At 46.5% G+C, this 25464-nt stretch overlaps 1 protein-coding gene across 7 annotated transcripts in view; it reads left to right on the top strand.

Annotated features, from left to right (window-relative positions):
- The window catches only part of uvrag (UV radiation resistance associated gene), a 74104-nt gene that overhangs the window by 10842 nt on the left and 37798 nt on the right, over positions 1-25464 (top strand). For 6 of the 7 annotated variants that reach the window (XR_011992179.1, XR_011992178.1, XR_011992177.1 and 3 more), the window contains exons 7-12: positions 11063-11168; positions 14560-14686; positions 20413-20497; positions 21872-21959; positions 22593-22653; positions 24425-24493. Coding sequence is in view for 4 of the 7 variants with exons in the window: in XM_023840196.2 (XP_023695964.1) it covers positions 11063-11168; positions 14560-14686; positions 20413-20497; positions 21872-21959; positions 22593-22653; positions 24425-24493 (536 nt within the window). In the remaining 3 variants the exon portion in view is untranslated. The remainder of the gene's footprint in view (positions 1-11062; positions 11169-14559; positions 14687-20412; positions 20498-21871; positions 21960-22592; positions 22654-24424; positions 24494-25464) is intronic. The other variant, XM_023840197.2, reaches the window with a different exon arrangement.

Genomic DNA, 25464 nt, shown 5'->3' with positions numbered 1-25464 from the left:
CGGGAGGGATCAGTGACGGGTCACATGCTCTGGGTGCCGCTCCGATAAAGATGGGAGGCTCGTTAATGGATTTGCAAGAGAAAGAGTCCGTCCGTTAGACGCAGCTGGGAATCTGCTTTCGCAAAGCTAATTAATCGTCCTGGTTCACGATTCACTGGTAACTCATAAGTGCAACAGCAACCGGCCCAATTGGGCCTTCGACGCCTCTGAAGACCCTACCAGATCCATACCCAAGGAGCTACTTATTTCCTTATTTTCACTCGGCAGTGGTATTTTCCGTGATTTCGGGTTCTCATTTATGGATTTTTCTGGACTGCTGCCAGACCTTTAAGTCAGCCACGATGACGAGCGGTGTCAAAGATAATCAAAAAGACCCTTAAAATTTTCAGCCCCCCTGGGGGAAAAAAATGTGTGCAATTTGTATTACGAGAGAGAGACATGTTCAGGGCTTTTCCTCACAAACTGCCAAAGTGCACTAGGGAGGCCCGCAGTTCTGCACGTTGAATGCAGAGCCCCCAGAATTTATGGCATTGCTGTAATTAGGACACGGTGGCCTGACCACGGCACCATATTACGTTAAAGACTTTTAATTAGTCTCTTTCAATCATTCCTCCATGGCACCTGGAAACCAGGCGGTTGCAAAGGCAGTAACTTTTCGTCGCTTATGAAAATAAAAGTATGCTTTATAGCTGAAGGATCAGGGTATGGGGAGACGCGTGTTGTAAATTTTTTGATTAATGAGGTCTGGGCATTAGCTATGGAGTCGGACCTGGTGGTTCCTTCATCTGCATTATAAATAGTTGTACTCTCCCCACTGTCTGAAACGCTGCGGTTTTTTGTGCTGATATAGGTAACCCCCTCGATTTTAAGGATAGGTCTTCTGTTTTATTATTTTTTTTTCTACCTTTTATTTTTTTCCCCCCTATCTTCTGTGAGACTGTTGTTTCAGCAGCATGAGAGAAAACAAAACCTGTCGCCCCTCCACGTGAGGATGCGGGGCTTGGGGGGGAGGGGTCACCGTGGAGGAGGCCCAACCTCAACCGCAGTGGATGTGATAAGCACTTCCTCCGCCTCACAAAGCCCGGCTGCGTTCCTAGGCACTGTGCCGAACCTTGTTCTGGACTCTAGTGTGACCCGACAACCTACATTGAAACAATTGTCATGGTGACCTAGGCAGGGCTTAGAGGAGTTTATTGCCAGTGTTTACTTCCCATGCACCTCTGAAGGAGAGTTTTGACGCCTCTGAGGAGGTGGCCTCTCCACACTCGTTCTTCTCCGCTCTTTGCCGTCTCTAGGTTTTCCCCCGTCCCTTCTGCATATTTAAACCATCCCCTCAGCTGTTCATCCCATAGTCCATCTCCTAGATGCCCTAATGGGGCAGTTGATTCTCTCCTCATCCTTTCTGTTGTCTATCTGCCCATCATCTTTTACCTGCTTATCCAGGTCAGGATTATGGGTATTTTCCATTGTGTCCATCCATCCCTTCATTTTCTCTAACTGCGTGTCCTATTGAGGGTCGTGGGGGGGGGGGGGGTCTGGAGCCTATCCCGGAGGCTATGGATGTAAGGCAGGGAACAACCCAGGATGGGGGGGGGGCAACCCATCGCAGGACATACTCATACACCAGTCACTCACACATGCACACCTATGGACAATTTGGTAACTCCAGTTCACCTCAGCATGTTTTTGAACTGTTGGGGGAAGCCCCAGTTCCTGGGGGAAGCCCCACGATGACATCGGGGGAACATGCATACTCAACACACGTGATACCCTGGTGGAGACTCGAACCCAAATCCCTGTGATGTGAGGCGACAGTACGCATTGTGCCCCCCGCCAGAAAATATCTCCTAAGATGTTTTGATTTTTTTTTGTCAGTTTATGATTTTTTTCAGGGCAAATACTTTCAGTCATAAAATATTTATCATGGAACATTCTGACTGTTTCTCTGCAGATGGGGAGTCATGTTTGGCCTCTTTCCCAGTGTCTTCCTGAGTTATATTTTATTTTCTAGATATTCTTCCATATAATTCCTGCTTGGTCAACCAGTTTGTCTGCAGGAGTAGCAGCAGGTAGAGAAGGTTGGCTGCAGTAGCCAAGAACTCGGTCATTGTATTTTAATTGGTTGGGCACCGGTCTTATCAGTGTCGTAATTTCAGCCACAGGGGGTGTTGACATTCTCTTGAGAGGAACTGGGATGTTTAGCTAATGGCCGATGTTTGTTTTCCTCCGTATCAGTAGTTTTCTGTTTTAGAGTCAGGGTGACTAAATAGAGATTTTTAGTGTGTGTTTTGACTGGGTCATGTAGCAGCTATTCTGCCTATTGAATTAACCATGAATATCTTTGCGCTTCTCTCTCTTTGTGTCACTCACTGTTTTACAAGGCGTGTTGTAAGTGCTTCAGACACTTAAGATCACCCAAAAGTTGCAAATGAAAATTAGACTCTTCAGTCAGTCTGAAACAGTCATTTAATGCTTTTTTTTATGTCGGTTCTGGTGCTTTAGCCGGGAGAAAATGTTCCCGACCTGTGGGAGGCACTTCAGCAGCTCGTCGCAGCCGGTGTTCCCTTTGTTATGCGCTTAATGGAGATTCTGCACTCTGTGAGGTCTGTTTTGTACACTTTCCCCCTGGATAGGTTGTAATAACTGGCCCTTTTATGAGTCAGCCAATTCTCTGAAGTCTAAATGCTCCCCGTTCCATCTCGTTAACACACTTGTGTTTGTCCGCTGCTTAAAGTGTGAGGGAAAACAGAAATGTGGTCCCTGTGGGGGTGGGAAGTTTTTTTCCCTTGAGTTTTGGTTATTATTTTATAAGACGGTCCTTATGTTAAAAACTAATTAAAGAGCTGAACAGCTGTTCTCCATATTAAAGCGAGAGCATGATCACTTTTCAGCTGCCCCACACAGTCTGCCGGCCAGATCGGCTGAAATTCTCGCCTGCTTCATTTAAACACTTGGAGTCTTCATAGGATGAATGCGAGCTGTAACATTTGAGCTGTAAATGTCTTTTCCCCCGTTAATATGACCAAAGTTATAAAAAATAAACAAAGAGACCACCTCATACTACAATTTGTCATTTACTGCAACGAAAATGCTTTAGTTTTGATTTTGTTTTTGGATTTGACATGCCATTTGTCTTTCACTTCCTTGCTTTCATTTTTCGGACTGAAATAGAGAATCCAGAATTTCCTAGTTCGTTTAAGATTCTTTGAATTTTTCATCTCAATGTAGCACATTAATGCTTTTTGGGGAATACAGTATATGCCGCTGGGGGGGTGGAGCGGGGGTCAGTTGGCGTTTTCCCGCGTGGTATAGCTAGAGCCAAGACCTCGCACCAAAAGCGTGCCTTCCGCTCACCCGAGCGTGCCGGTTAGCACATCTGTCCATGCCGTGGTCTGGATTGATTGCATCAGGCACCGGGCCGACTTTCTCTGAACGAAAACAGCCCCGAATATTTATTTGGAGATCATCAATACGATGTATAAAGCCGGCTGAGCTTTGAGGAGATGGGGGCGATTTTTCAGCCTCGCCGCTTATCATGTGGTCTTTCAGGCCTCTGGAAGGCATTAATCTTCCGGAATGCTGCTATTTCTGTTTATTCTGATGTTCGGGTTTTTCTGCTCTCTCCTCCCCCCTTCATCCATCAGTCAGAGACATTCTTGGCCCCCTCGTCCTTTTGACAGTCATTCTTTGTGCCTCCAGAGAGAGTCCCAGAGGCACATTTTCGGAAAGGTTGCCGGCCTTCTACCTCTTCCTGGGAGGATGCCCCTCAGCGAGGGTATTGCCCCAGTGTGATAAGTCTCTGTGATCCAGGGAGTGAGATTGCCCCAAACCCCGCCCCCCCGCCTCAGACTGGCTGTTTGATAAGGTTGCAGACGTACGTAGGGGCCAGAGGAGATAACCGCCACTCATCAGAGGGAGGCCCTGTTATCTGATCCCACCATTGCAATCGTTGCGACCGATAAACCCGCTGAATCAATCCGTTCGGCCTTTTCAAAGGGCCGTCGCTATTGGCTGCTATGTTCCAGTCGGCTTAGAACCAAAAAAAAAAAAAAAGTAAAAATGGATGGTTCTGGCAGAGATGCTTCTCAACCCGCTGTGTTGGATATTATTAGCAGAGCTCTGCTTGCACTCGGATGATTTATATGGGTTTAGTTCACATACTGCTTTGGTGGGGAGGTGGGGGGGCACACTATTAAACACCGATGGGGGGCACTTTACGCTGTTTCACAGAGGATGTGTCCCATGGAGCCGAGGCTCGGAGGCCTTGTTAAATACATCCGGGGGGGTGGCGTGGGGGTGTGTTACCAGCACCTGCAGGAAATGTACAAGACAAACGACGGGTGCTTTCATCATGGCTCCGTCATGCCCGCCCATAATGGTGCGTTTTTTTCCGCAGCGCAGCCAGCAGGTCCGGGGCACTAATCCGGACCACAGTGGTCGGCGTCTAGGTGGCCCTGGGGACAGTGGACTCCTGGGGCCCCGTCATGAGGCTCTGACGCGGGGTGATTGCTTCCACGGATCTGTCCAATTACCTCGTTTGAGCAAATGGGAGAGTTGGGCTGGAGGGGGGGCAAATAGGCAGAGACGCATGTTTCCCTGCTTAACCCCTTTTAGGGATTGAGCTCAAGTTGGAAGGGTGGGTCGGTGGGTGGGTTCTGTATTCAGATCCGAATGGGCCCCCCCACAACGGCTCCTTGGATGGTAAGGCCAGCACAGTCCGACGTAAAAGATGGCAAAATCACCCCCCCCCCCCCCCTACAGCCCACAGCTGCCATAGAAGAAAAAGCACATCTTTGGAGGGCTTTGGGGAGGGACCAACATGGAAAACACAGGGAGAACTGTTTTTTGAGATGGTCATTAGGAGCACCCATCCTGGATGTTCTGCAGAAACAGGAGTGGGAGCCCCCCCCCCCACTCCCCTCGTTTGTACCTGGCTTGCGTTGGAGATGAAAGGCCAGAGAGAGGATAAGAGACAAAGCAGAGCAGCTCGACGAGCTCCATCACCACCATAAAATGATTTGCAGACCCGAGGGGTAATATGCTCACTGTGGTTTGTCATGCTCACTGATTCGGCCAAAAAGGGGCTCAGAACGCCACATTCTGGACCCATTTGTTACAGAAGGATGTGCTTTGGCAGTTCATGGGGCAGAATTTGGTGGAAAGGCGGCTTGGATGGATTTAGCAGGGATCTTGGTTGCATTATCTTGATGCAGAATGCAGAGAGATACGGTTTTCTAAAATATGGGCCACCTGTATTTTGTACCGTTTAAACGTGGCCCTTTTGGGAGCCAGTGAGAATGTGATAATCCATGCGGTTTTGCAGCTGTGGACGGCATGGGGAGAGCGAGGTGGGGACAAGCTGAGGCTCGCCATCAAAGGCGGCGTGATTACGCTTGGCTCAAAGTTCTTCCCGACTGCGAAAACGCAGCGAAGGGGAATTGGTTAACGAGAAAAGCAAGCTACCCTCAACTGAAGTCAGCCAAAAATTCTTATGATGCTCCCGAACCTGAGAGGCATCTAATGGCCATTTTCCCTGGGGGGCGCTGTGTAGCTTAGTGGGGTAATGATGCTGTGGTTATCAGAAGGTTGCTGGCTCAAATCCCTGTCTCACCCTGCTTTCTCCGTTATACTGTATGTTGCTTTGGGTAGTGTCTGTTAAATCAATATAATATAGTCTTATATTCTAATAGTCTTATAGTTTTGTATTCTGTTCATAAAAATTTAGTTATTTAGTTATCAAAACATATGTATGTGTATATATATATATGTATGTGTATATATATGTATATGTTTTTTATCTTTATAACGCACTATGGGGGACCTGTGTGGAACGACATTTCAATACACTGTATACTGTGTATATTATTGTACTGACGATAAACAGATCTTGAATCTTTAGGTGTAAAAATGCGTGTAGCTACTTAAAGTTTGATTGTACTCTACATAATTGGCATAAAGCACTTATAGATTTAAAAACATCATAGATGTTCCTAGATAACAGAAGCTATCCAGTGTTAAATGTCTGACTGATTAAAAATAAAGGCAGAAGATAATGGAGGAGAATAAAACTTCTGGTGTATTTGTAGACGGTGAAGCTTGGAGTTGATAGTAAACTGGTTCCCTATCCCACTCCAAAGTGCCAATAAGGTGTATTTGTGGAGCTGGAACAGTATTTAGGAGAGTATTGGCCATCTTCTGCTGAACCATGTGGAGGTTAGACTGGTGTTGTCGAGTCCCTGAGTCGAGGTGACTCTGGAGCTTAAGTTCCCTCGATTGTGGAGTCTGGGTGCCAGAGAACCCAGGCAAGGAGGAGAGGGAAGTCTTGAATGAAGTCGGCGCCGATTTGGAGATTTGGGATACATGTACGGAGACACCACAGAGTTATTTATGGTCGACCATGTTAAAAATAACCTAAGCATAAGCAAGACTGAAATATTAAGCTTTCCGTCGTGATTTAAATTGTGCGAACGACAGAGGCATCCCTAACACTGGCTGGCGGGCCGTTCCATAAACAGCCGAAGGCTTTCCCACCGGGAGTTTATTTATTTGAAGAATTACAAGAAGTTCCACATCCTGGGATATGTCAGTACCTTCTGGAAGGCACACATTAATCAGGTCATTTAGATAAGCAGGGCCTGACCTATTCAGTGCCTTATAAGTGAGAAGAATTCCGAAGTCCATCCCGAGGCGAGCAAGATTCAAGATTTAAAGCGTTTGTCATATGTACAGTAGAAAAGTGCCTTAAAAAAAAGTGCACCACGCGCTGATGCAGCTGGTCAGTGTGCTCTCCACGATGCAGCTGTAGAAGTTGCTGAGGATCTTGGTTGACATACCAAACTTCCTCAGCCTCCTCAGGAATTACAGCCGCTGTTGAGCCTTCTTGACAAGCTGTGTGGTGTTCAGTGACCAGGTGAGGTCCTCACTGATGTGGACGCCCAGGTATTTAAAGCTCTTCACCCCTTCCACTTCGTCCCCTCCAGTGATGTGACCGATCACTGCGGTGTCATCCGCGAACTTCAGGAAGATGTTGTCTTTGTGGGAGGCGACACAGTCGTGGGTGAACAGGGTGTAGAGGATGGGGCTGAGGACACAACCCTGTGGGATGCCAGTGTTTGTGGTGATGCTGGCTGAAGTCCTGTTGCCGATCCTGACAGACTGAGGTCTGCCAGGCAAAAAGTCCAGCAGCCAGTCACAGAGGGTGGGGTGTAGGCCGAGTGTGGTCAGTTTGTGGGAGAGTTTGTGGGGGATGACCATGTTGAAGGTGGAGCTGTAATCAACAAAAAGCATCCTGATGTAGGAGTCTTTGTTTTCCAGGTGGGAGAGGGAATAGTGAAGGGCAGCAGCGGTGGCATCTGATGTGGACCTATTGGGCTGGTAGGCAAACTGCAGGGGGTCCAGTGTCTGGGATGTTGCTCTGGATGTGGGCCAGCACCACTCTCTCAAAACACTTTGCGATGATTGGAGTGAGTGCTACTGGTCTGCAGTCATTCATGCTGGTGGCTGTGCTTTTCTTGGGGAGGGGGACAATGGTTTATGGTCTTGAAGCAGGTGGGAACAGTGCTCTGGCTGAGGGAAAGGTTGAAGATTGCGGTGAGAACATCAGCCAGCTCGTTAGCACATGCTTTGAGGGCCCGCCCTGGGATGTTGTCTGGTCCTGCTGCCTTGTGGGGGTTGATCTTCCTCAGTGAGCAGGTGGTTTAAGAGCAGGTGTGCTGCCATCCTATTCTGTATTTACTCTGGATGCCTTTCTTGCTGTGTGGTTACTACTCCCTGCCAGTCACACTCTATAGTACTCAGATTTCTATGAGCAATCAAATGATTTTTTTCCCCCCTGTGTTGAATAGCTGGTCTTGGTTTTGCAGTGTTTCTGAGCAGTAGGAAGTAACCTTCGATAAGGTTGACATGAGTGGTCAAAGCCCATGCGGCGCCCTAGGCAAACGTCACTGCTGGCGCCCCCCGTCTGAGACAAAGGGAAACTGGTTTGCTAAGTCTGTGCCCTCCTCAGAAGACGGCACCATAGGCGGCCGCCTATGCTGCCTAATTGACTGTCTGGCACTGGTGCTACAGGCTTTGTCTGTTTCAGATGACGGCTGTATTTTCTGCTGCCTTGGAGAGGAAATTAAAGGCAGACATCCAGATGCTCTTATTTTGTGTTGTTACGTCAAGGTATTGGGTGTTTTTTGCATTCTCAGTCTTTGGAGAGAGAATTTTCACTTTTATTTAAACAGCTAAGCCGAGGAGACCATGAGCTCACTGTCATTATGTGTGATTGAAAGGTGCATTTGTGTGTGAACAGCCTATGAATGAAAATTTAATCATCTGCCCTTATACTGTGCCGTATAATCTTCCCACGTGGGAACATATAGAACAACAATATTACTGGATCTGAATTTGATCCCTGTGGGACTCCGTATTTCACTGCTGATAATTGTGATTGAGTGGAGTTCTTACATTTCTGAGCCACTTAAATACAAGTCCAGTCAGACTGTCATAAGTGTAGCCAGTAATACAAAAAGTGCATTGAAATTTAGGGCATTGTATTGTGAGTATGGTTGCGTTTTCTGTGTCAGAGGATAACGAGACATTGTTTATGATTCTGGTTAGAAAGTTTCTGCGCTGTGGGCACGACAGAAGCCGCCCATGACATTTTTCAAGTACATTATGGGCCTAAGTATGTTTGTATTTTGGAGATGACTCTTTTTTTCCCTAAGAATGTTTAGAAATGAGGATGTTCGGGATATTGCAGTAATTGCTAAGTGCATGAAGATTTAAGTCTGGTTTCCCAAGCAGATGTCTGGCTACAGCCATCTTGAATAAGTCTGAAAGGCTTAAGTATAAAGATATGTTCATGATTTTAAGCATAGGCCCAACTTGTACTGCCTGGGGGACCTATATGTGGTTTAAGAATGTGATCTGGTGGACAGGTTGCTCTGTGTGCAAATTCTACATGTTTAGCAGTTCTTCATTGAATAGATACAAATTGTATAAAGTAGGGTGCCCAGATAATCCATGTCAAGGAGGACACTTTGAGCTACTTCGGGTTTTACAAACTAATTTCAAATTGAAAGGCTCCTGTGCTCGGCTAAATAGTTCAGCTCTTCTTGCGCTTTGACTGGTTTGTTTCCTTGACTGAAAGACTCATCCAGCTGTTTCACATTAACATTAGTGACACATGCATGATTATAGGAGACTGGCCAATCAGCACACAGCAAGAACTCAGTGCTCAAGTGAAATCCAGGTCCTTTTAATTGAAATGGTAATTTACAATTCCTGTCCTAGCTCAGAGTGTCCACTCTGACATGGATTTTCTGGTCACCCTATATAAAGGCTATTCGCAAAGCATCCAAGCTCCTTGCTAAGGTGATAGGTATCCTCTGAATCTGAAGTATGGTTTTATCCATTTCACAATTGGAGGAGAACTTCTGCGTTTATGGTCCAGGACAAGTCCATTCAGTTTGGAATTCAGATGCTACTTCAGTTTTTGTAGGAGCTGTTTCATTTAGAGGTCGTCCACGTAATTTAATTATGGAACGGAGTAAGAGGTCATTGGTAACTAATGGCCACTAAAGGGTTCATTTACTGGAGAAGGAGATCAAATTGTGGTGAGCATCTCCTGATGCGTGACTGGGAAGGTATGCTGGTCCCAGTCACTTGTCGGTGGCCTCCTGGAGAGCTCAGGAGGCGTATAAAACTTTCAACAAGCGCTAAAGCTGCTCCTCTGAATAAGCCCTAGTTGTTTGAATAATATTTCTACAAACGTCTTTCATGTCTTGCTGTTGCTCTTAGCAGCACCCGTGGTGAGATGGCTGCTCATTTACTGAGAAGCTGCTCCTCCCCCAATCTTACTTGCCGTGTTTGTTGTCAGCAGCACTCTCAGAAAGCAAGGAAGCACATGGCCCTCTGATATATGATCCTGGGACTGAGTGATCGGTTTATCGAATGATTTTAAAAAATGTCAAAAGACCTTCTTCTAATGTACAGCTTTGGCGTGATCAAACACACATTCAGAGTGTGAAATGCCTACATCTTAGGCTCTATTTATTTATAAACTTGTAATGGATTGGTAAGTGTTTATAGTAGCCTAACTGGCACTTTCAAAGCTTTTGAGGGGTTTCCGTCATTCACCGAGAGCCCGGGCTTTGATATTTATCGTCATGATTTTTCAGCCTATCATCTTCCCTCAAGAGTTCTTGCTTTAGGCTAGAAGCTCCAGTTCAGTTTTCAGAATCATTGTCATGTCTTTGGGGCTGAGAGTGCAGTTATGATGCCACAGAAGCTCCCAAATGAAAAGAAAGACGCCTTTATGACGCATTATGTCTGAAAGCCGTTCTCTGAATGACCCCCCCCCCCCCCCCGAGTTCCGGAGTGAATTAATGGATGAAATGCCTCGGCTTTGAGAGCACTGGTGTTGTATGGCTTTCTTATTCTTCTGTTTGTTTCGTTCCTTCTTTATTTATTTAGGTTGCTTTGTGTGCCGCAGTAATAAATCTCTCTGCATCATACACGAGCATCTTCTGTTATTTGTGTCCGTTCATGTATTTGTTTTCCCAAAGGGCTTCCCCTTTGCTTTGAAGTGCTGGTCAATAATGGGAAAAAGGCCGTGTGATTGAATTAGCGTAAATGAGAAGCGGGTGGACCCAGACTCTGCCTTGTCCTCATGTTGAACCAGTGGACGATGCCCGCTCTCCCCCCTTCTGTTGGGTAGGACATTAGCCTTGGTCTTGGCTGTGGGGCCTGACAAGTTTTTGACGGTTGACTTTTCAACCTGATTTGAAGGTTTCAGGGGGGCTGCTAACCTTCCTACGGAAAACTAGCTAGCTTGGGGAGGGTGATTCATTAGGTCCACCAAATTTGGCCCAGACAGACTAGATCTTTCAACCAAATTTAAGTCTGACTTGCATTTTCCATGCGATTTCAGCTAGTGATCTTCGAGCTGATTTCAGTCTTAGAGTTATGCTCTCTTTTAGTAATAAGATTGACATATTAATTAGATTGCTAATCCTGGGATCCATGATTCCAAACTGGATAGGGTGATGGAGGTGCTTATTGCTCCTCATTGCAGGCTCCACACTGCTCAGAGGGCCATCAAGCAGACCCAGGTGACTGTGCAGAGGATCGGCAAGGAGATTGAGGAGAAGCTGAGGACGACAGCGGCCTGCACTGAGCGGGTGAGTCATTGCCTCTCGCAATCCTCTGTTGGAAGAGCCAGTCTTATTCCCCTAACTACTTTCGCAATTTGGTTTTGAAGCCAGAGACCATTTAAAATTGTAGGATTAAATGTACTTTGCTAAATGCTTCAGCTTGGATAGCTACAAAGCAAACTCATTATAAATATTCTATTAATCATTTATTTACTTCATGTTTAAATGGTGTCTGAGGGCCCAAGATGGAAATAAATAAGTAAAACTGACACTTTTGTTTTTGTTTTGAACAAATTTTTGTGTTCTCACATTTTCAGTTCTCCTTACTGGAATCTAGACGGCATAAAAGCATTTTCAGCTGTGAAAACCTAATCCTAGGTTTTAATGCTGTGTTTACAGTCAACATAAAGTTCAAAAGTCTTTCAATCTTCGTGGGGTAACAGCTATGACATGTCTCTGAGGAACCCTTTCCTCTCTGTAGTTTTTTGTCCCGCTGCGTTTTTGCACGTTTTCAGTCGAACCCATGTCAACACTTTATGCGGACACCAGATCCCAAGGAAATGACTGTTTGGGATGGGGGGGGGGCGGATGGATTGCCCCCGCTGCCACTTGCTTCAAAGGCCCCCGCTCCTCCATGGGCTGCAGCTGTCCGATTCACGGCTCCATCATTTCGGCGGACGGGCTTTTGTTTTGATGAAGGTTTCGGTTTTGGAAGCTCTAACTCGAACCCTTGGGTTGGCCTTCAGCTTTGGGGAGGGTGGGGGTGGCGCGACATGTATGCCTCCTCGTTCAGTGAACGTGGAAGACGATAATATTTTTGGTGAGTGGGGCAAGTGTTACTGCACATCTGATCGACTTGCTTGGCTGAGATTCACCTGGCTGGCGGGTGTATAGGATAACGCTGCCCTCTCTGACTCCCCTCTCCCCTTATTTATTTTTGTTCGTGGGGGGAGGGCCGGATACTGCTGTGTCTGGGTGTCGACAGAGCGGCAGTCTGCCTGTCTTGTTTTAAATCCCTCTCTTGAAGGGTTTCTGGGTCACGTGAAAGCATGCAGTATTCTCAGACCCGTCCAGCAGGAGGTGATGTTGCGCAGTGAGGCTCGGCGCTCTTGGAACGGCCCTTGACCCCTCATTCGTGCAAACGCCAGCAGCGATTAACACGCAAAGCAAGCATTCCTCAAGTATATGGGCCTTAACACTTAGGGGATGTTGGCTCTATCTGCCTCTCCTCACTAACTGACACCCTCTATTTTTGTATGAAGGACTTAGAATACCTTGATAACCCCTTATCAGTGTTTACTGCGATATAGGCTGTGATTGCTATCGAGGGATCTGTATGTGTGTATGTGTGTATGTGTGTGCACATGTGAGTGAGGCACTGACTAAGGCTACAGGCAACTGTGAAAATACAGGTTTCACAAATATTATGGTTCAGATCCTGGCTGGGATTGGAGAGGATATGACCGAGGCTACCAAATACCTTGGAGATCCATTGCCAACTTTGATATTTATTAAACCTCCACGCAAAAGGTTACAATGTACATCAAAGCTTATGCCAGTGTAGAAAGGCAAATCTTCATGATCTTTTTCTGAATACCACAAATGCTTAGGCCAATGAGTATCGATTCTGCCAAGCAGCTTAAAAAAAAACACCCCTAGAAATATGATGGCCTCGAATATGCTCACGGTACACTTAGGAGGAACTGCGAGACGGAGACTGATGACCTGCATGAGGATATTTCTATTGGAGCCACTTTGGATGCGGTGAGCCGGATGTTGGTTGATGTCTGCACTCCCTCAACACTCCTGTCATCTGGTGTTAATGTTTTTGGTGCGGCTGCTCTGTGGTGGGAAACCCGAAAGGTCGCGCATGTTTAGTGAGCGACTGACAGCAGAAAGACTGGTTATTTTAACGGGCCTGTTTGGCCATCCCTCTCTCTCTCGTTCTTCCTTTCTTCTCTTGCATTCCCTGGTGTTTCGGGAGGTGGGTTGTCTGGCCAAGTCCATGTCCCTCACAGCCTGGCTGGAGATCGATAGGGTTTCCTAAGGGTTGCTGCATTACGTAACCCTAGCCAGGTCTTGGTCCCTCCTGCATCCCCCAAACCTTGAGCGTAACATGACCGTTTCTCCTCTGACCCATTCTTAGATGGGCCTGCACTGCAGCTGTCAAACATCTGCACGCACATCTGTGCTGTAATGTCGGGCATTGCCGGGGGTCAGGAAGGGAGCATGCCGTTAAATCGCGCACTCACTGATGCCACCCTGATCAGAAGGTCCTCTTCCTATTGCCCAAGTCTGCTCAGATTCTCCATCTGTTCTTATGCGCCACCAACACTCCTCCAATGTCACTCGAGGTTGCCGATCGGACTGAAGGAGGGACACAAGCTTCTCCATTATACTTTTTTTGTCCAAATCCCGCTACACTCTCAGAAAAAAGGGTAAAAATTTGTACCTTTGCTTGTAACTGGGGCTGTACCCTTGTGATTGTACTTTTTAAAATACAGAAATGTAATCTGCGCCTTTGGGATGTTCCTCAATCAGCATTAATGTTCCATAAATGGTACAGAAATGTTCAATGCATTTCTGTACCTTAAAAGGTACAGTTACATGCAGCTAAGGGTACAGTTGGCATCTTTGAGGGTGCAGTCCCAGTGACAAGCAAAGGTACAAATTTGTACCCTTTTTTCTGAGAGTGTATGGACCAATGAGCCACACTGTGTAAGATAGGCCAGCAGGGTAGAGGAAATTCTGTCTGTGCCCTGCTGGGCGACGTGTAAACACGGGACCTGAAGAACAAGCTGTCTTGAACTCTGGCTTGCCGGCTTTTCCTCTTTTCCCTTCACGCGTTTTCAGAACGGGTCACTTTAGTGTTCCCCACGGGGTCTCAAAGACCCCAGGACTCCCCATGAGTGATGGTGGTGAGTTTAAATCAGCCCTCCTCCCAATTACTACAAAAACAAATCGTCAAGTTGATTGCCTCTAACGAGCCATGATTTTTCTGTCTGCTGGGGAATAATGACCTGCACAGGCTCATGAGTAGCTGCCTAATGGTCCATTGGCTCAAGATGATGTTCTCAGTAACCTCAAGTCACTTTGTCCCTAGTCCCCAGTTGGTGTTCTATTATTGTAATTTAAAGTAGATCATTAATAAATGACAACCCTATAATCTTATGAAGTTAGAACCCCTTGATGGGCAATTTACTGAACAGTGGGCCTTGAGACTGGAGATCACCTGTGATTAAGGGTTATAAGTAATGAGTATATGGGTATGGGCAGTAAGTAGCACAATGGGTAATGACTATTGGTAATGAGTAGCACAATGGGTAATGAGTATTTGGGTAATGAGTATGGGTAATAAGTAGCACAAGCAACTCTGCTGTGAGTCATGCGTGGGTTGGTCGGGGAATATCTTTTCTAGAAGAAGGAGCGGGAATGCATGCAGCTGCGGATCAGCATCCTGCGTAGTGAGTTGGAGCGGCAGAGGAAGGCCCTGGGTCGAGAGGTGGACGTGCGGCAGAAGGAGAAGGCGCAGCTTCAGAGGAAAGGTAACCCTGCTCGTCTCCCCCCACACTCACCATCCAGAGAGATGCTTCTTCCGAGGTTCAAATTGCTACCCTTGTGCCTTGAACTCTTGCGCCATCACGGTAAATCGACATTTGTTGCATATGGTGATTGAGCTGGTCAATGAGTAAAGGTCCTTCACTCTTTCTTGACATTGCCCATGGGATGTGGGCTGTCAGATGCGAGTCCTGCTTTCAACAGCAAGGTTTAACGTTTCTGCATCACACCGTGCGATTTACAGCTTTAGACGAGTAAGAAGGTTGGCAGGAACGCAAGACAGAGGCTCCCGTGCCACTTGACATCTTTTTCCTGGCAAGCATGTTGCTGTTGTGAAGAGTCCAGTCCGCGACGGGGGTTCGGAAGTGGATAAAAACTTCCAAACGGAGGGTGATGTTGGATCTCGAGTGACTGTTTGTGTTCGGAAGAGGTCGCGCTCTTGCCTTCCCACATCACACCTCCCCTCAGACGAGCGACATGTCCGCGGAACGCTCACCTGGCCCCTGGCAGGCGAGAGGCAGCTGAGGAGCCATTTGCCCAGGATGAAACATGGGGGTGAAAGATAAGGATGTTCAAAAGGATTCTTCATTTGACCCAGGCTCCAGGTTGTTCCAAAATCAACAAATAGGCACTGAAACCCGTTTGATGTAATGTTTTCCAAAAAGAATGTGGGAGAGGAAAGCGCTTGGGGCAACTGGACATCCCTATCGACGCCCCTCCCTCCAGCTCGACAGCTAGCGATCACAAACAGGCTGGTGGCCTGCTTTTAGTGGTACGCCATGCTTCTGTTAAAGCGACAGCCGCTCACTGAGTGACACTCTGCTCTCGCACGTATTTGTTAGCTAGTTACTCCATGGCACCCTGGTTTTTCTTCGACTCCAAAACCCCATAGCAGCTCCTTCAGTAGTCTGACCACACTGTGATTTATTTGTTGTGCTTCTGCAGTATCAAACGCTGCGTTTTTCCCTGCTATTGCGGTCTTACTGATCAACGTGTTATGACATCAAAGGTACCCCCGGTTGTACGTGTCACTTGTTTATACTAACAGTAAGCAGAGTTGGATGTTCGGCTGTAAAACTTCATGGGAAAACACCCCCCACCCCCCGTATTTACGTAGACTTCTTACCCCGAGTACAGCTCTGTGTAGCTAATGGCATAATGGAAGCAAGGTGTTTGGATGTCAGTAGGCCTCTGCCCCCCGTCCCCTAACCCATAACACGGATGTGCCCTTCATCGTCCCTTTTTTTGCACCCTGTGGGCTGATGCTCGCTGGAATAGAGTTTCACATCGTCGCCGCCGCCCACCTTGTGTGTGAACCCGGCGCCGGAGCACAGTTCAGACGCTCTCACGTTGCGCTCGCTCCCCACCCTGGTCCTCAGTGCCTCTCTGCCCCCCCAGTGGCTTTAGCGATATGCGCACGTGCCGTTTATGACGTCTGCGTCATTAAGCTGCAAGCTGTGAGTATTAGCCCCCCCCCCCAACAACACTGACGTCCCTTCATTTCTCCATTCTGAAGTCATAAATAAGAGTTTTATGCCTCCGAAGTCCTCCGTCCGTACCGGCAGAATTGCATTTTACGGTGCAATTTAGCAAATTATATGTAGTTAAAGAACCCAGCCCCTGTCATGGGGAGATGGATGGGTCTGCTTTATTAGTCAGGTTAGTGCCACGTCCTCCTCAGGTCCGGGGGGGGGATAAAAAGTTCAGCGGGGCGAGTTCCTATTTTATGCCAGCAGGATCGCAACACGCCTCGTTTTCCACACTTTCCGAAGCGTTACTTTTACAGGCTGGCCGCTCTACTTTTTGGGGCAGCGAAACAATCGGCGAGTGTTGATTGGTGCCGGTGGTAGATGACGGACTGGACCCTGGCTCTCTCTGCCAGACCCCAGTGCCCTGTGTGTCCTTTTCATGTCTATTTTTTGCCCTGAATTTCTGACGGACAGCAGAAATTAGCGGGCTGCCCTGGAAATCTCCCGTGGCTGGGAACGGTAACGGAAAGTTATGCGTGGGGAACAGGGCTAGAGGCTTTAGCACTGCATGGGTAAAATGGATGGATGTTAAGGACGTACTGGGACGGAATGCTCCATCTTGTTAGCTCTGGTCACTCTCCTGACCGGCTATATTAAGCTGCGTATTAGTGTTTTTCAGTTCTGAGGCCTTGGTTAATCTCCCCCTGCTGTCTATGACGGCTGCAGCCATCGTGGACACAGGCGTATCTGATTCAGGCTCCGCCTTCAGCTGAATAAGGGTTCTAATGTCCTGTTTTTGTTTCCTCCTGAGGGGCGTCCAGGTACCGACTTAACGTCAGCGATTCTGTGTGTATTGTGATGACCTTCCTGCCCAAGATTTTGTAAATAAGCAGTTTCAGTTTGAGATGAAGGTGTTGTCTGTGATTTAATCCACTCCCTTGTTTACTTCGCATTGCTGACAGGATTTCAGCATTTCTTGGTTTTGGGGGTTATCCCAGTTATTTTAATGATATATTTTTTATGCTCTTTTTTTTTTTTTACTACAGTTGAGTCAATTCCAATTAGTTCTTCTTTCACATGACTCCATGGCAGCTCCTGTTACTCAGATGCTGGGTGTTGCTGGGAATTTTACCATGTGAACCCCACAGCCTCCCAGGGATGATTGTCAGCCAGGCTGCCTTCGTTAGCTTGGTCAACCTGCAGGATGCCTGTGCAGATTCTACCGTCACGTGCCAGTAAAAATGGTTGTAGTTCAGTTGCAGACCTCGAGGGGGCAGAGCATTCGGCCCCTATTCAGGAGGAGCTCACCGTCGCATGTATCTCACCTGACCTTGCGTTCGCCGAACACTCATCCCTGTTCCTCTGCTCGGTCACATTCATCTTCCTTCGACGAGCTTTGCGTCAGACTTTCAGTCGTGTGTCCAGTATCATGGGTCAAGAGAAAATGTTGGATCTCACTTTGCACCCTTTTAGGGTTTTTGTCTCAGTATTGCTCAAAGTTCAACCTCCAGCTGCCCAATCCATCTTTTACTAAGAGTCATGCTGAGGAGCACAGACCTAGACATAAAGAAGTGGCAGAAATGCAGACCTAACCGTGGATGGTCTGAGTAACTGCGATAACCCCAGGGGGGGCGGGGGCTCCATGGAGTCACCCAAAACCCATGGTCTCAGTTAAGCGCAGGTATAGATCAGTCTGGCTGTGGATTCATGGCTGGTAGGTTAATCCTGAGCTTCTGGTAACGAGTCCCATTAAAACGCCTAATTCCAGAAACCTCCAGAAAAATGGCTGCCTGTTCATTTTTTTTTTTTTTTTTTTTTTTTATAATTTTGCTAATGACATCAGCATTTAAACTTTTTTATTTCTTTAACAGATTGCTTTTAAACTTTCCCCCCCTACCTGCAGATGCAGAAATGAATCCTGTTAGACTGTGACCTTTGTCCATATGTCTAGGAACGACCTTCTGCAAAACTTCAACATCGTCATTCAAATCGGTGTAATTACGGACGTCAAGCTCGATATCGTTACTTATTTTCGCTCGCACCTGTGTTATAATGCCTGACGACCAATAAATGTCAGTCTTAAAGTTACAATAGAAAGAGTGGGGATTTATAAAAGCGGGTGGAGTGAGATCTTGGGCCAGGCACCTTTGACGCGTGCGTCAGCGCAGGGACGCGTTCCGGGGAGAGCGCAGCACTTCCCGTCAGAGCGACTTCCATCTTCACCGCGGGCCCCAGTTGCAGAGTTTTAAAGGAAATTAGCTTTTTCTCGCAAACTCCGAATTAATAATGCGCAACTAATATGGCAGCCATTTTGACATGATTGGACACAAAACAGAGATGCTCTGGAGAGGATGAAGAAGCTGAGGAAAGTGGCAGATGGGGAATCCGGCCCCCCTCCTGAGTCAGAATGGCTTCCGCATTCATGCTGGTCTTGGCTTTTTTAATCAGGAGTGTATAGGGAGAAACAGGAGATCTTGGAAATGTAGAAAAAGTAACTTTGGTAATAAAATTGAAATGTACTATTCCTGAAATGTTATTTTAACAATGCAAACATTTATTTCATAATCACAATCCTCGGTCCTTTGAGAGTTTTTTTTTCTTTTTTATTTATATATATATTTCAGCTGGGGGGTTGGGGACACGAAGGTGGAAATTATTTTGTCTGAAAGCATCTCGGAACACTAAGGCGAGACATCTCGGGTGGGTGTGACGTTTCCGGAACATTCCTGGTGGGTCATCCCTAGCCCTCCCTCACCCCCCCGTTGCATGTTGTTGTTTTTCGGCCTCTGCTTTGATGCGCCAGAGACGGGCTGAGTGGCATCGCATAAAAGCCCCCGGCACACAGGGACCATGCAGGTACGACCGGGGAATCGCCTTTCAAACCCCCCCCCCCGCCCCCACATCTGTACCGACAGTATCTTCACAAAACTAATCTGATGAAGATTCCCACCTTTGACAGTGGGCATGCGAGGTGAGGGGGCGGGGGGGCGGGGCCTCTGGGGCCACCTGTCCGTCTGAGTGTGAAAGATCGGACACGTTTTCTGTAATCAGAATTCAGTGTTATCTGATAGGGCATCCCATTTCCTCCTGTTTACACTGTTTTTCTTTCCTTTAAACACCATACCGCTTTCACCGTCATGAGATTACACTCCTTAAACCACTAGCAAAACACGCTCCCTGTTTCTTTGCCATAGTTCTATTGTGAGCTGACAAAGGCCTGTTTACCATCGACTACAAGCGTTTACTGTCCGGCGCGAGCCACAGAATTCTAGAGAAGGTTCATTAGCATGCATATACGAACAAACAATATTTACCGTCCAGGCTGGATGTCCAAGGTATGTGTTTTGGAGCCTTGAATTGTAGCGTGGAGTGGTTACCCAGGATTCCCTGTGCAACGAGTGAGGTGAAAGGTCACTCTAATGCTGGGTTCCCCTCCTAAATGAAAGAAAAATCATGATTATAATAGAACCTCTTCTCAGTTCCCGTAGACTGCATGCACGAGGGGTATGGAAAATCGTGGAGAGCTACTCCCCCCCCCCCCCCCCCCCAAACCTCTCTGTGGCTCTTTCTGTACACAAAAGCATTTGGACTTCAATATAAAATAAACAAGAGCCAAGGAAATGAAATCATGACGTTCGTTGTTTCTTTTAATTCAAAATGCATTGAGCGTCCTTTGGCCATTTGGGAGGAACATCTACATTAGTTAGCAATCTTGGCATGTTCCTTGGCCCATCGTTTTGAGGGATGGGTTGCGTCTGCGTTTGTTCTGCTCGCTGAGTGCCGTGGATGTTTTTCGTCATGGAGCGGGATGCTTTGTCCTGATCTCCCAGACAAAGCCGGCTGGTCTTCTTGGCAAAACGAGTCTCGTGTTGTAAACTGAGTAACGAATGGGGTCTGCCTTCATTCGCGGATGGTGCTGTTTATATAATCAGGCTGTAGTGTGTGCTATGTTATCACCAGTCATAGGGTGCACATCCAGAACGTGGTAAAATTCCCCCTCCCCCAACACACCCCCGCCCCCTTGGAGGTTTTCATGATCACTACTTATAAGTTATGTCAAGAGGAAATAACATTTCATGATGAAAAACGCCTTTTGATGTCTGCGTCGGATTTAATAAGACCCCGTCAAATAAAAATATACCCTGTGTGCAGATTTAACACAACGTGCCTGGTAATTTTCTGTTCTTTGTGTCATCTTTATTTATTTATTTTCCCCTCTTTTTTTATTTATTTTTTTAACAAAGAGGAGGCGTTCTCCAGCAAGCGTCAGAGTTTGGAGATGGAGAAGGACTCATTAAAAGAGCAACAGAAAGAATGTACCTCCAAAAGGTAACGTTTTAAAGCTGTAATTTAACATTTGCTGCTACCCCAGTTAAATTCTTGAGGCATCAGAGATAAATTACACACGTGCACTTGGACGGCGTGCACGTTTTCGCTGCTCGAGTGATCCGGCTGCGTCTGTGTGTGGCTGATTTGCTTGGCCTCTCGTTCATATTTGTATATTTACTCAGTGCTAGTAAGCAGATTGCCATCCGAGTGGGCTTGTGTTGTGTTTTGGTTGGCCTGTGGATTTAAGCAGCGCGGCCGGCGTCGGGTGTGTGTATACCGATAAAAGGCCTGGCAGAGACATTACGGGCATGTGACAATTCCGTGACCTTTTTTTTGGGGTGAGCGTACCTTTGACACACATGCGGCAGGAGGATCTACATGGGGTTTCTTGAAATGCCTGAAGCACAATGTACGACCAGCTAGGTTTATGAGAGATCCTCCTGAGATCATGCACTTTTGTTTTTGTCCTCTGTAGGGAACATTATGTACAGACCATTCGGTTAAGTCCTTTCGTTCCTGAAAGAGGACAGATAGAGCTTTAAGATCACGTGTGGCGGTGTGACCTTGCCAACTTCCTCTTCCTGTCAAATCAAGATTTAATCAGTATTAAATACTTGTTTTTTCTCAGGATATACTCTGACACAAAAGCCTGCCATTTTTTTTTTAAACTCTGTTATGCTGTTTAAATGAAGTGCAAGAAATATGTAGTCTGAGATTTGGGTTCCGATTTCGAGGGAGAATCTGACATTGGTAACTGTAACCCTAACCCCAATACCAAGGTCTCTGAAGCAGTTATCTGAAACTGAAGCTGGCGGAGACCAGGGGGAAAATATTTGATAGAACATGTGAAAGTTGTTGAATGAGGAGAGGCATCAAATCGGGCTGAGCAGTCGTTTGCAGGCACTCAAAAGTGTTGACTCAAGTGTAGGTCATTTTCTTTGCTATCTCATCTCCCTGCGTGTGATTAAACGGAGCCAGGGAATGTGAGAAGGCAAACATTTTTCCAGGTCTTTCTGCTCCACTCGTCCCGGCATGGGTCAAGGTTCCTCACGGTTTTCAATGCCACGTGCAATAAGGAAGCGGCCAGAGGTGGCGATTTTTATTTATTTATTTATTTATTTATTTAAATCCATCCATCCCTCGGGGGGCGGGGCGTGGGGGAGGGGGAAGTGGCTGGTAATTTGGTAGTTATGATAATTGAGTTGCTTTTACAATTACTGGAGGGGGTACATAGTGCCTGTGGTCAGACCATTAGCATTCTCACTCGTTCCAACATAAACGGGCTGCGTTCGGGGCTCCACCCGCCCCCAGGTCTGCTCTGACACCCTGATTGTGACCCCCCCGACTCTCTCTCTGTCCTGTCTGCCCTCCCAGAGAGCTCTTCTTGAAGACCAACGCCCAGCTCACGTTCCGGTGTCGTCAACTGTTGTCGGAACTGTCCTACATTTATCCCATCGATATGGTGAGCAGCATGCAAACGCCCTGATAACTTTAATCTTTGAAAATACTTACGTGTAGGTTAGGATGCATACAGTCGTGAAAACACAATTCCTGTGTTTCGTGAGAAACAAGATACATAAACACAAAGTCAACTTTGCTGCAGTTGAAAAGTAACTATTGTATGCAAGATATAATTTTTGTTGTCATGTCTTTGTCATCATCTCATTGTCTCATTGTCTGTTGTCATTGTCAGCATCTCTTAAATAATGAAAGTTTTTTTAAATTTTTAAATATTTAGTGCAGTGACTCTTTGTGACCAACAGGGGGCCCTGTGCAAATACGCGGCTTTAGTGGTGACAGACCCCACCGCTGCCCCCCCCCCCCCCCCAATTTTCTGCTCCGAAGATGGGGTGTCTCTCACTTTGCCACATCGTAACATCACATTTCATTCCTGCAGCATTTGTCACTGAAGCACCTACCAATGATGCAGCCCGATGAACCGAAGTCTTTATCTTCCCTAAATCGGCCCGGCTGTCCATCTTTGGGCCACGGCTGGTTATTTATGCCAGGAGGGGGGGATCACCTGCGCTTTGCCCAAGCTGCATTAATTCAGCATCGTCGTGATTCATTTTTCTTATTTCTGTATTTCTCACAGAACAGTCAGAATGATTTTGTCATCTGCGGGGTCAAGCTACCGAACTCAGAAGACTTTCAAGGTACAGGTCTTGTGCCATGATGTGACACACATCTTGCTTGTGTTTTGTGATTGTTTTGGGGGGGTCATTTGTGTGATCACATGACGAGTATAACTAGTCCCTGGAATTGTGGGAAAGGTTAGGTTAGCTGCTTAGTGTCTGGGACAAAGGAAATCTGACCTTTGGTTTGCTTAGTGTTTCTTTTTTCTATCTGATCTGGTTTTTAATAGATCTTCACATTTTAAAATTTGCTTCCCATTTTGTATAGGGCACAGATTCCTAAGTAAAATTTTTACTAATCCCACTGAAAATATCTATACAAAACTTTAGAAATGCCCAAACATATAAATCTGAACATTAAAGAGTGAAACATACCAGTCTAAAAGTGTCATGAGACTATTGCTTTTTTTTTTTTTTACTTCTTTGAGAGAGCAGCTGATTCGTTAATCCTGTCATGTGACCCTGGTCCTGAATGGCAGGCCCAGGCTGAAATCCTAGCGGGTGGGACATCTGTGCTGTGGTAAACGGGGGGCTTGTTTCATCGGCGGCATCCCCGATCTCCAGCAGCTCCTCTCCCATGCGGTGCTTAACCTTTCTCTAATGAAGTCGAGTCTCAGCCTCCTAAGAATCCCGCCTGTAATTCTGGAATTCAGAAATTGCTTCCTGTCCATTTTAAGTGGGAGTTTGTAATTTTCTACCTTGCTACTTTATTAGGACTATAGGGAGGGCAGGCAGGAGGGGGGCAGTTCCTTTTTTTTCTCCCTCATCTCTCTTTTCTTCTCCACACCTCTCTCTCTGTCACTGATTCTCTTAGTCGTCTCCTATAAATTTGTCGTAGCAGATTAAATAGTGAAACGTGGCCCAGGTTTGATGGCTGCGTTTCACTGCCAGTCCTGTGAAAAACTTTTCAAACTTTATTTTGGTGCCTAATTTTAGTGGGTTTTATATAGGCTTTTATGAGTAAATCGAGAGTGAAATTGACCAATATTTTAACAGAAGAATGCTGAAAGATTGTTGCATTTCAGTGGATAATTTCAGTGCGGTTTTGCAGAAGTAACAAAAAGGCACAGGTTTGCAAAAACAGTGAGATATGTCATTTATTTTCATGGAAAAAAAATATTTAAATGTGGATAGAGAAATGAGAAACCAGGAACCTTTCTGATTTACCTTTTCCTCCAGTCAGTGTGTGTACCTGCCGGTTCCTAATGTAAAGACTAAAGGTTAAAAACAACAGGTTGAAAATGTACGTTTCATGGCTACAAATCAGCATGTTGTTTGGATTAACTCAATCACACACAACTACTGTGACGCCTCCCAGTGGAGGGTCTTAGGAGGGGGAGAGGTCTCGCCTCAGACGTCTGCTCCCTGCCTGCGCCGTGGGGGCCCAGATTCTCTTGATGGTGTCCCGCTCTCAGATCAGCGCTGTGCGTCTTGCGTGTAACGGTGGCTGCTCGTGGGCAGTAGGTCAGCCCCCCAGTGTGTTGGATGCACATAAATACAGATGCGTGTATGTTTGAGTGTGAAACAGGAATGAGATGATGAATCATCGTCGTACATTTGGAACATGTTATTCAGCTCATATCCTGCATGTCACCCTGCGTGTGCTGTGGAAAATCAGATTTGGCTTTTCTGGCCAAGTCAAGCGTGACTTTAAAACGGGGAGAGGGATAATGAGAGGCAGGCTTGCGTGCCCCGATCCCCCCCCCCCCCCCCCCAACAAAACAACACATAATATACCCCCTCCTCTCCCCACACCTGCCCCGGTCGTGACGATTCACTATTTTTGTTTCAGCTTTGAGCCACTCTCCCGTGGATTTCTGTCACTGTTATGGTTCGACAAACCTATTTTCGTGCAAGCATAGTGAGTAACCCCCCCCCCCCAACCGCATCACTTCCTGCCGCATGTAGCGTGCCCAGCCTGCCAGGGATGCTAGTGTCTCTAACCACTGCACACCATCGCGTCTTCCCTGCCAGAGGGGGGAGTTCTGACCGCTGTTTGACCCTCACCCCCACCTAACCCCATGAGAGCAGGAGGTGCCAGGTTGGCTTCCCCTGAGCAGATCAGGTCTGGAGCTGCCTTACTTGCTGCGTTTGGCCTGTTCGAATGATGTCAGACGTGGCAAATGTATAATAATGTGTAATCATTATCTTTTCGTGCCTCGTTTTAAATGGAAAGGTCAGATGTGGGTGAGAAGCCTTTATATACAAAAGAGAAAGGGATAAAAGTTAAATTGCATGTCAGTTTGCTAGTGAGGGGTTATTTGAAAATAGCTTTTTGTGGTTTTTTTTTTCCTCTTTACTGATGTTCGTTTTTTGTTTAAGGCTTATATTTCTTAATCCCCTTCTTAAGCAGGCGCTCCGGGGAGAGCGTTAGTCTGACACACTGTAAGTGTAGCACTCCTTATGGATCCGTGGAAATGTGTGACTTTGAAACTCGCGCTACCAAGGTTCCACAGGTTGGGGAGAAGATGTGAAAGTCAGTTACTTTCCTTTCTTGTGAAATAAGAAGTACTTCTGTTTTTAATGTTTCCGAATCAATTTACGGCTTCTTTAAAACAAGATTAAAATAATATCTGATGTAAGAGTTCCTTTTGTCCTCTGGATTTCTTTGAATTGTTGTTTTTCCTAAGCTCACATCTTTTTTGTTTATGGAAGTTTTGGAATAGATGCGTCTCGGAAAACCCCATACAGCAGTCTGTCAGGTAGTTAATCTTTCAAATGTTTTAATCCTCGTTTAAAGGCCTTATTAAACACCACGGGCTTCGTTGCGGCATTGAAAGGGAAAAAAAATGCATGTCCCTTTTTAGACCCAATTACACGAAAACATTTCAT

The sequence above is a fragment of the Paramormyrops kingsleyae genome, chromosome 6, assembly GCF_048594095.1.
Source record: "Paramormyrops kingsleyae isolate MSU_618 chromosome 6, PKINGS_0.4, whole genome shotgun sequence".
NCBI lineage: Eukaryota > Metazoa > Chordata > Actinopteri > Osteoglossiformes > Mormyridae > Paramormyrops > Paramormyrops kingsleyae.
This window is presented reverse-complemented; position numbering and strand designations above follow the sequence as displayed.